The sequence below is a fragment of the Anopheles bellator genome, chromosome 1 (assembly GCF_943735745.2).
Source record: "Anopheles bellator chromosome 1, idAnoBellAS_SP24_06.2, whole genome shotgun sequence".
Classification (NCBI taxonomy): Eukaryota; Metazoa; Arthropoda; class Insecta; order Diptera; family Culicidae; genus Anopheles; species Anopheles bellator.
The window spans coordinates 13,033,364-13,044,490 of NC_071285.1; the positions used below are offsets into that span (position 1 = coordinate 13,033,364).

The 11,127-nt window shown below is 57.8% G+C and overlaps 1 protein-coding gene across 1 annotated transcript in view; it reads left to right on the forward strand.

Moving 5' to 3' along the window:
• The window catches only part of LOC131215054 (ecdysone-induced protein 75B, isoforms C/D), a 16,958-nt gene extending 6,382 nt beyond the window's left edge, over nt 1–10,576 (forward strand). The window contains exons 3-6 of the mRNA XM_058209431.1: nt 5,046–5,281; nt 7,448–8,679; nt 8,761–9,664; nt 9,752–10,576. Of these exons, the coding sequence (XP_058065414.1) occupies nt 5,046–5,281; nt 7,448–8,679; nt 8,761–9,664; nt 9,752–10,576 (3,197 nt within the window). The remainder of the gene's footprint in view (nt 1–5,045; nt 5,282–7,447; nt 8,680–8,760; nt 9,665–9,751) is intronic.
• The last annotated feature ends 551 nt before the right edge of the window (nt 10,577–11,127 follow it).

The following is an 11,127-nucleotide window of genomic DNA, read 5'->3' on the forward strand; positions in this document are numbered from 1 at the left end:
TGTGTGTGTGTGCACTGCAGGCGCGCGAGACGAGATCGAGTGCGTGGCGCGTGGGGTGCCCCAGAGGGTGGTGTGTGTTGGGGGTGGCACGCACGCAGCTTTTCCGCCAACTTTCGTGGCCGCGCCAGTCCTGTGGTGAATATCCCGGTGGTGAGTGTGATGAGCCTAGCGCCTTCCGGCCGCCTACAGGTGGTTCCTCTTCGGTCCGGTCCCGTCCCGTGTGACCGTCAAGTGGCCACAATTGTCCCTGCGGGGTTAGTGTAACCGAAAATTGTCACGAAGTGTGGTGGTGTGACGTGACGGCAAAGTATAACATTTCATAAACAGCGGCGGTGGTGGCCTTGGCTTTGGGGTGTGTAGTGCGCATTACACGGCTCGGCGAGTGAGCGAGACAGAGGACGATCCCGTGCCGTGCCGTGCCGTGCGCTGGGCGAGATTCGATCGAATTCTGTGTGTTGTTCGCGTCGCGGGCAAGGCGAAGGTCATTCATGTCCTTGTGAGAGTGAGCTGCGCCGGCCATCGTCGTCACCGTAGCTGCTGCCCGTTGCCGTGGTGGTCAATGCCAAGGATTTTGCGCGAGCGTATCCGTGTGTGCGTGTCTCGTCTACTGATAAGCGAGCGAGCGAGAGGGGAGAGAACCAATTTGTTGTAACTTCATTGAGAGCATCATCCTTCTTTTCTGGGTGTTCTCCTTGGGGTCTTATTGATTTCGATCAACTTCGGTCGCTCTCTCTCTCGTTCTCTCGAGAGCCCCCTCGCGGTGCTAATAAAACAAGACAGTCAAGTCAGTCAGTGGGCAGTAGGGGCCAAACTCGAAGTACAAGTTCGAGGTCATATCCCTCCACGGGGCGGCCGAATCTCGTCCGTCGTGCGTCACCATCGTCGTGTGACACCCGATATAAACTCTCCGATCGTGCGCGCGCTGTGCTCGCCCTGTCTCACTCTATCTCTGAGCATATTTCCCGTGTGTGCATGATGAGCATTGCCAGCCGCCGCATCATTATCAGCGCCGCCGCCGCGGTCTTTTTGGTGCGAGGACCGGAGAGACCGGCGCAACGAGACCAGTTCTTCTTGTGGTCCATCTTGGTTAGTCGCCCGACCAAGTCCGGCCAGTCCCAAAGTGTGTTGTGCTGGAGAAAAGCGAAAGTTTCCCGGCGGAAGTCAGGGCGTGCGGACACAGGAAGAAAGAATTATCGTCCCAAGCGCCTGATTATCCACCAGCGAGCTGTGTGCCACTGTTGTTTGTGCCATTCGTTCTTCCCTCACTCATCCTCGGTCCTTGCCCTTTTTTGATCGTCGTAGCAGGTTGCAGAAAATAAGAAAATTAAATTAAAGCCGATTAAAAGTGGTGTGCGAATGTGTTTGTGTTAAAAAGAAACCAAAAACCGTGAGAAAAGCAACGCCAAAAAGTAGCGAAAATAGCAAAAAGCAGCAGCACGAAGAAAATGGTGATGATGATGAGAGCTGCTGGCGGTTGATGATAAGACAACGTCGTCGTCGTAAGGGAGAAAGTACTGTTACTCTGTGTGGTGGTCATCACGTTCCTCCCCACGAAACGCACAGCGCCTGAAGTGGAATTGTGAAAACTCAACCGAAGAAGGATACTTAAAGGAGGGTGTCGGTGTCGCGGTCAAAGTACTACGTCGTCACCGCACAGCGCCGCAGCATCATCATCCCGAGCCGGTGAAAGGACTCGGAAGGATTCATCAGCCCCAGGACAGGCGAACAAAATGTCCGAAGAGTTGCCGATACTGAAGGGCATCCTGAAGGGAGTTGTCTCCTACCACAATGCACGTAGGTGTTGTTCCGCCCGCCATAAGGAGGATGTACAGTAAGAGACCGGCGCGCAGGTCACCCCAAACGCACGCACGCACGCACGCACGCACGGGGGTTGATGTCAAACTTAATTTGATCTTTGACCTTGATTCCTTGCCACCCGCGCGAAACCTTTTTCTCCTTTCGCGGAGAGCTCGACTCGCGCCACTCGCTCTGGCTCTCTCCCTCCCTCTCTCTCTCTCTCTCTCACTCGTAGCATGATGCTGGCTGATGACGACGACCCCAACCAACCAACCAACAACATTGTTAGCTCGCGCGCCGAAAAGGAAATGACCTTTGAAAGTGCCACGCGAAATGGCGCACCAACCCAACCCAACCCAACCCAAAACCCCCATCACCACCCATCTCCATGGGGTGGGGGGGGTCACCGGCAGCTGCCGGAGAGAAAGCCCCCCACTCTACAGAGCGACAGAGAGAGAGAGAGGCAGTGCGAGAGCGAGATGGCCGACGACTGGCGGCGGCATCATTATTTTCTCCAAAGAGAAAGCTTTTCCCTCGTCGTCGGCGGCGGCGGCGGCACCCAAAAACGGGGCTCGGGTGGTGGAACTCACCACCACCTGCAGCCGGGGGGGGGGCACCCTTTGAGAGGATAACCCCCTCCCGCGTCATTTGGGGTCAAGGGCACCGCAGCACGCGCTGTGCGTTGAAGCGAGCGACAGAGAGAGACCGAGCGAGAGAGACCGAGCGAGAGAGGGCATACGATGGGGGGTTACGAAGAAAGTGTAAGGAGCAGAGAGAGAAAGGTTATATCTACCCATCTCACTCGCTCGCGCTCGTTGTTGCGCATGTTGCTGGTGGCTGGTTGTTGGAAAAAGTGCGTAAAATCAATGTACAGAAAGGTCAACAACAAGGTGGTCGAAAAATCCTGTCTCTCTCGCTCTCTCCCTCTCTCCCTCTCTCCCGGTCGGTTACACCGAATGGCGCTCTGATGCGCAAATTCGAACCGATGAGCATTCGGAGGAAATAAAAAGCAAGGCGCAAGGGGGGCAGTATTTAAGGATTTTTTTGCGGTTCCGCCAGATTTCTTCTGGCGAAGGCAAAAAATGGCCGAAGTCGAACCCTGCGGCTGCTGCGGAATTTTCCCCCTCCCCCCATTCAGTGCCTCCTACTTGGGGGGGATTCGACGATGTGCTTGTGATGTGGAAATGTGATGGGGTTTCACTTTTCACTCACTCTCTCCATCTCTCTCTCTCTCTCGGTTGATGGCTGCGTACGTTTCAGGCTGAGTGAGTGTCACATCGCCGCCGCCCAAGAGAAAGGAGCTGCTACACGAAACGATCAGTACCCGTCGGTGGTGTGGATCGAGTGAAAGAAGAAATGTGTGTGGAAAGTAACACACTTTTCCTTTTTATTAGTTCGCTCTTTTTTGCCTCTCTCGCTCTCGCTCTCTCTCGATCGCGAGAAACAGAGAGAGAGAGAGAGCTACTGGAGGGAGATCAGGAGCGCGCTCGGATCTCTTGCGCGCAGTTTTCACTGCGTCCGCGTGTTCCGTGGCGTGTGCCGGTTTTCTTTTTTCTCTTCCCTTCGCAGCCTTCCTACGCACCACAGCCGGCCTGCCAGCCGGCTCGATGGTTGCATTGTTTCAATGGGACTCGCAGCGGCGGCCGTGCGTGTCGCGCCTTTTCACTTTCCTTTCACTGTGTCCGCACGCGTACGCGGTGGTTCCATTTTGGCGCTCCATTTCTCCTGGGGCGCCACGATTTTCACCTACTTTGGGCCGGAGCCGGAGTTTTTGGAAGAAAGTCTCTCTGTGCTGCCTGGGTCAACGGTGGAGATCTGAACGGCGGAGGAAGCAGCGTGATAATTGGGGTCGCGTTGATCGTGAGTTGAGAATTGGAAAACAGAAAGTGAATCCAGCCGTGGGTCGGTGGCCGGCCACACCCCTGGACCAGTGTCCGGGCCACGTGTCACGCTAGGTCACGCTCACAAAAAGAGGACTAGGAGCTTGCTCACATCTGCCCACAAGCACTGTGTCTCGCCACGCTCTCCGGGGTAGGCAGGGCATGTCACGAGCCTGACGGACGATGAACCCTACAACCCTTGCTTCTTGTTAGCTTCCGGATGTAATGATGAAGCTGCTGCTTGTCTGATGATTAATTAAGAAAGTTTCCAAACTTTTCAACAAAAACAGGAAAAGAAAACGAAAATACGGAGAGCACCCCAATCAATGGCTTTGACGCGGAGGTTGACACACTTTAGGGGGAGACTGATCCGATAAACGTGACAGCGCCTATAAAAGTGGGTCCATCCATCCATCCATCCCCACGGTCCAAACACACAGCATCAATCCGGCCCATCGTGTGAATTGGAGAAAGGTTGAACGGGGTCATTCAACCGCGGCGCGCGCTCCCAAAGGGTGTGACACTCGCTGCTCGTTTGCATGTCCTCTTCTCTCTCGCGCGGCGGGCTTCTCCGCGTTCGATCCTATGTAGGGCAGAAGCACGAGCTTTGGCAGCGACCGGTTCAACAAGAGGCCCAGGTGATCAGATGATCACCTTTCCCCGCCCGGCTTTGGCTTTCCCCGACATGAACGACGCGCGGGGAGAAAGTAAGAGTGGGAGTGTGTGAGGATCGGCTGAATGTAACCTACTTCAGCCCGGAGCACGACTGGAAAGTGAGAGTGGTGGTCGACATTTGGCGCGCGCAGTTCACGGTGGAAATTAGATTGTGTCTCTCTCCCAACACACCAGGAGCGCCAGGAGACCGGGAAAATCGATGGAAAACAATTGACGAGAGAAAATGGCGTGGGAAGTGAATTTTCATCTGGGGAATGAAATCGAACCGCGCGTCGCCCGAACTCCTAACCTCAATCTTTTTGGACGCCTGCTTCTGGTGCGGAAGTTTGGCTGGTGGGCTGCGCTACCCTTGGTATGTGACCTCTCCCCCACGGTGCTCGTTGAACCGCCGATTATTGCCGTCGCCACCCCAATGACCGTCGACGGACCGTAACGGCCTCATATTGGCGGCCGCCCGATCGTTGTCGGTCGGTCGGTGTCAAGGGGAGAGTCTTTTTGGAGGAGGAAGTTCTGATGGGGGGGATGGCGGTCGGGCAAGGATGGAGCCAAAAACGTCACGGTCACGGTCCGAGAACCGGAAGTGGCGTGAATATCCTCTCTCGGGAAACTCTTGACTAACTTTTTACTACACCCGTTCATATAAAGTTCCTCAATTTTTTATCATTCCTTCTCTCTCTCTCTTCCCCTCTCTAGCGGTCAGATTTGGGCGTGTGCCGAAGCGGGAGAAGGCCCGGATCCTGGCGGCGATGCAGCAGAGCACGCAGAACCGGGGGAACCAGCGGGCGTTGGCCAGCGAGCTCGACGATCAGCCCCGGCTGCTGGCGAGCGTGCTCCAGGCGCACGTCGAGACGTGCGAGTTCACGCGCGAAAAGGTGTCCGCCATGCGGCAGCGGGCCCGCGACTGCCCCAGCTACTCCATGCCCACCCTGGTGAGTGTCCTTCCTTCCTTCCTTGACTTAATTTAAGCTCCCCCCCCCGAACGGGGGGGGGGGGTCCGGATCCGATCCCGATCCGAATCATCATCATTCCTTCCCCGACATCGCGCACACATCAAGGTCAACGCGCGCGCGCGCGGCGGGCTGTCTCTCACTCCGGGCACTCACCAATGGGGGAACTCAGCGCCGTTGGTTATCCGCCACAGGCCCCGCGATAAGCACCCGTTCGGGATGGGTTGGGCCATTGGGGGGAAGGGGGGATGGTGGAGCGCGGGGAATGTAAACAGCAGCCGCAGGGGTGATGGGGAGTGGGAAGGGGCGGGGGGCGACGACACACGCGAGCGACGACGGCGAGGCGATAACCTTGAAATTTTGTTTCGCTAATTTAATCGTCTCGTCCACTCGCGCGAGGAGGGGGGGGCGGGGCCCCCGACGTGTTAAAAACGGTGCGCAATCCACGGCGACGGCTCCTCCTCCTCTCCCTCCCTCCCGGGCGGTGGAGGTCCGCTAGTTTCCGCCCAGTTACTTCCGAGAATTATTACCAATCAATGGCGCTGCGTGCGAAAGGTCGAGAGAGGAACGCGGTAGTGCCCTGCCTCGCCTGCTGGCGGATACCGTTAACCCGATAAGAAGGTCGATCGGGGAGACACCACGTAGTACCAAAGTAACCTTTTGCTGAGTGACCGGCGAGACCTCGGCGCGGCGCGTGTAAATGCGCAAAACAGATGTAAATGAAATGCGGAAATAGAACTGTCTCGGGCTCGTGTGTCGGTGAGGGCCGGTGGGGGGTAGAGGGTGGGTCGGTGCACCGCCCACCAGGCGGCTCCACCACCACCACCACCACCGGGGTTGTGGTCACGTTGCTGCTGCTCCCCTCAGACTGTGTGTGTGGGTTGTGCGTCCTTGAAGCTCCGATATGAGTGTGCGTGCCTCTCTTTCTAGCGGAGCGAAAGAGACGCAATAGAGAACAAATGTGTGCTCTCTCTCTGTCTCTCCCGGGGGGCAAGATTAACTGTTGATTGTGGTGTTGTTGCCTAGTGGGAAGTTGGAGAACTGTTAATGACCGATAAGAGCCCCGCACTAGGGAGCGGGATGGAGAGAACGAGGGAGCGAGAGAGAGACGATGTGACGCGTGCGCTCATCACCACCCCACATCACGCGCGCGGCAGTTCGTTGCCATCGTTGCCTAACCCCATGGGTTGATAAGTCCCGAGTCAAGGAAGATAATGGTTTTTTGCAACATTTCAATATCTTTATTTTGTAGAACGGTTTATCTTTTGATTTATAACCTCTTCCTTCGAGTTGATGGTTGATGGTATTTCCCTTCTAAAGATAGACGATGAAAGCTACACCTAGCACATCCCTTAATACCAGGGCCATAACATTTCCAGCAGTGTAAAATAAAAACACGAAATTGTTTTCCATCAATTGTTTTGAAATTAACAAAAGTAGTGTCACAAACTTACGATTAAAATATCATGAAATTGCAACAGTTTCCTTTTACTACTTAGTACTAACCTTCATTAGTACTAACTAAAAAAGCGGCGAATTCAAATAGACTAGTGCCATCTATGTGTTAGTCTCGGGACTTTTCAGTACATGTGTAACTTTTTCGCTGGGCGTGTTTTATTTTGGGGCTGCTGTCAAACTGGGGCGCTACATGAGGCGCAAAAACTAATTTAAACGTAAAATTAAAATAAAACGTTAAATTAATTTGTAATGTAACGTAACGTAACGTTCGTGTTTATGGTCCGAGAAAATAGAAGCACGAGAGAAATAAATTGATTTCTGAATATTTTTTTCTGTTTTTTTTTTCGTTTTTTTTGCTATTCAAGCAAATAAGAACTTAAATTATCCTCTGTTTGTGAGCAAAGCGTATGCAAAAATTCCGACAATTCCGACAAAAACACAATTCAATTCGCCTGTCTGCCATTTGTTTTTTTGTTGTACGTTGTGATCCTCCAACACGCGAAAAGTCAATAAACTTCCTTGGGCGGGTGCTGAGAACGGCACGCGCGGCCCACGTTATCTTGTTCCCGGAAGTGGCGGGCCTTACGTCACTCGGTCCCAAGTGGTGGCGCTGTGGGACACATTGGGAACCCGTTAACCTTGAGCTTCACCGAGCTAATCCGATCGTTTCTTCTGCTGTTCCTTTCGCAGGCCTGCCCACTGAACCCGGCGCCGGAGCTGCAGTCGGAGCAGGAGTTTAGCCAGCGGTTCGCGCACGTCATACGCGGTGTGATCGACTTCGCTGGGATGATCCCGGGCTTCCAGCTGCTGACGCAGGACGACAAGTTTACGCTGCTGAAGGCCGGCCTGTTCGATGCGCTGTTCGTGCGGTTGATCTGCATGTTCGACACGGCGCTCAACTCGATCATCTGCCTGAACGGGCAGGTGATGCGCCGGGACACGATCCAGAACGGGGCGAACGCGCGCTTCCTGGTGGACTCGACGTTCAACTTTGCCGAGCGCATGAACTCGATGCAGCTGACGGACGCGGAGATCGGGCTGTTCTGCGCGATCGTGCTGATCACGCCGGACCGGCCCGGACTGCGCAACGTCGAGCTGATCGAGCGGATGTACTCGAAGCTGAAGGCCTGCCTGCAGACGGTGGTCTCGCAGAACCGGCCGGACAAGCCGGAGTTCATGCAGGAGCTGCTGCGCACGATGCCGGACCTGCGCACGCTCAGCACGCTCCACACGGAGAAGCTGGTCGTGTTCCGGACCGAGCACAAGGAGCTGCTGCGCCAGCAGCAGATGTGGTCCGCCGACGCCGGCGAGGCCGAGGGCGCGACGCAGCAGGCGGCGGGGGCCGGCAGCGCCGGGGCGGAGGCCAAGAGCCCGGCCAGCAGTACGGCGAGCGGGTGGAGCTGCGACGGCAATCAGGTCGAGGTGGACCTGCTGATCGCGGCCAAGAGCCCGATGAGCTCCGTCTCGAGCACGGAGTCGACGTCCGAAACGTCCTCCTCGTCCGAGTACGGCCACCATCACCTGCACCACCACCACCACCATCACCTGCAGCACGGGGGCCTTTCATCGGCCGCTGCATCGGCCGCCCCACTCCTGGCGGCCACCCTTTCCGGCGGCAGCGGTGCGGCCTCCTGCCCCATCATCCGGCACCGGGCGAGCTCGGGCTCGTCGGCGGAGGACGATCTGATCGGGGGCACCGCGCAGCATCTGGCCCAGAACGGCCTCACCATCACCCCCGTAATCCGCTCGATCGGTTCCTCCTCCGCTTCGTCATCCTCGGTGGCGGCGGTGGCGGCGGGGGCCGTGGCAGGCGCCACCACCACCACCACCACGACGCATCACATGTCGCGTTACCGCAAGCTCGACTCTCCCACCGATTCCGGCATCGAGTCGGGCAACGAGAAGCACGACAATCCGCTACCCACGGTGGGCGGCGGGGTGACAGGGGCGGCGGCGTCGACGGCACCACCACCAACCGCCGGTCCGGCGGCTCTTCACCACCATCACCTTTCGATGGGCGCTGCCGGCACTCACCAACCTCACCACCACCAGCAGCAGCAGCAGCTAGGACCTCATCACCACGGGTTGCTGCACCATCACCACCACCACCACCACCATCCGAAGCCGGCCGGTAGCGTCAGCAGTGGGTCCTCGTCCTGCTCCAGCCCTCGCTCATCCCTCGAGGACCAATCGCTGGAGGATGGCGGTGTCGCTAAGCCTGCGGTGCAGGCCCCTCCGCCACCGTCTTCACGGCACGTGGTCAGCGTCGACAACATGCCGGTCCTGAAGCGTGTCCTGCAGGCCCCTCCACTCTACGACACCAACAGCCTGATGGACGAGGCGTACAAACCGCACAAGAAGTTCCGCGCCATGCGGCACCGGGAGAGTGAAGCGGAAGCCGCCATCGTAGTGGCCCCATCCTCTTCCTCCTCCTCCTCGTCGGCGGCTGGAGCCTCCCGGCTAGAAACGATCGCGACGTCATCCGCCATCGTGCTCCGTGCGTCATCGTCCTCACCGAAGCCACCGGTGTCCTCCGTCTCCCCGTACCATCAGGCGGCCGGGGCCTCGTCCCCGGCACCGCAGCAATCGCAGCTGCACATGCATTTAACGCGGCCACAGCCCGCCGCGTCCCACCATCACCACCAAAGCGGGCCACCGAGTGGCGGCGGCTTCCTCCAGCAATCGACGGCGGCGGCGGTGGCCGTGGCCACCTCCCGGTGTAGTCCGCAGCTTCTGCAGGGCGGTGCCACCACTCCGCAGCCCCCTCCGTCGTCGCTCTCCAGCACCCACTCGGTGCTGGCCAAGTCGCTGATGGAGGAACCGCGGATGACGCCGGAGCAGATGAAGCGCACGGACATCATCCACAACTACATCATGCGGGAGTCGGCCCACGAGCAGCAGCACCGCGCTGACCACCACCAGCACCACCATCTCCCGCACCACCACCACCACCACCAGCATCAGAACTTTATCAAACATACCTCACAGACACAGGGTGGTGGGGCCGCCGGTGGCCTGCTGGTGTGCGGTTCCGGTTCCTCCGGCACGACCTTCCAGCATCGGGCTTCCCCGCACCTGACCGTGTCCGCGGTGTCGCCCTCGCCTTCCTCGTCCTCGTCCTCGTCCAGTTCGTCGTCCTCCGGCGGCGGATGTCCGTTCGGTGCCGGCAAATGGCCACCGAACGGCGGTGGCACCGCCAGCGTCATCACGACGACCCGCGGCCAGCAGACCCCCTCACCGTCGCTGGCCAGCAGCCTCACACCGCCCGATACCTCCTCGTCCTCGTCACCATCGTCGGTCGCTTCGCCGTCCTCTTCGTCCTCGTCGTCCACGTCGTCGTCGTCGTCTTCGGGGGCCAGCAGCAGCAGCAGCATCCGCTACTTCCAGTCGCCCCACTCGACGATGGCGTCCTCTCCGTCACCCGGTTCACCCACCACCACCACCTCGGTGGTCGTGGTGCCCGTCCCACCGGCCGCCGCGTCATCATCCCCGCGGCTCCTCGAGCTGAAAGTGGAGATCGCCGCCGGTGGTGTCACACCGACGGCAGCGGCTGATCCCGCTGCGGCGCAGCCACTGAATCTGTCCAAAAAGTCACCCTCGCCGGCTCCGGCCCATCACGCAATCGTTTCGGTTGTAAGGCCACCGATCGGTGGTGGGGCCGTCGGTGCTTCACCTACCACGCCCTCCTCGGTGGTCGTGGTGGCCACCAGCAGCAGCAGCAGCAGCTCGGGCGGAAGTGACACGGCGGCGGTAGGGGCCGGTAGCAACAACCCGGCGCCGCAGCAGCAGCAGATCCACAAAATCCTGCTCGAGGCGTAAGCGGCCGTCTTAATGCACGCGCGGATTCACACCGTTAGATGAAGAGGAGCGGCTTCCGGCGGCAGAGTATCCTAAAAGAGGCCACACAAGAGGGCAGCGGCTGTGGGTGCGAGACATGCGAGGTCTATAGCGAGAGAGAGAGAGAGAGAGAGAGCGAGAAAGAACTACTTGTACAAATTTTTATTTATGTAAAAACGCGACGCCGGTGATGTGTTTGTTGTATAGCAGTGAGAGAGAGAGAGAGAGAGAGCGGAGCTAAAGGATCGATACGAACAGCACACCACTCGACACCTGCGCACACTCCTTGCTGCTGGCCACTAGAGTATTTGATGCGCATGCGACGGGAACGCAACGGAGAGGAAGCGCGCGCAATGTAAAGCCAAAAACTAACTACAAAAACTATGGGCGCGATGGGTGGTCAACGGAGTTACAGGGTGTTTGTGCTGAACAGAGAGACACAGAGAGAGAGACAGAGAGAGAAAGAGAGAGTAATTGTTGATAACAGCACACAACCACACGCGCGCGGAAAGATCTCGTTTTTTGTCGTTTTT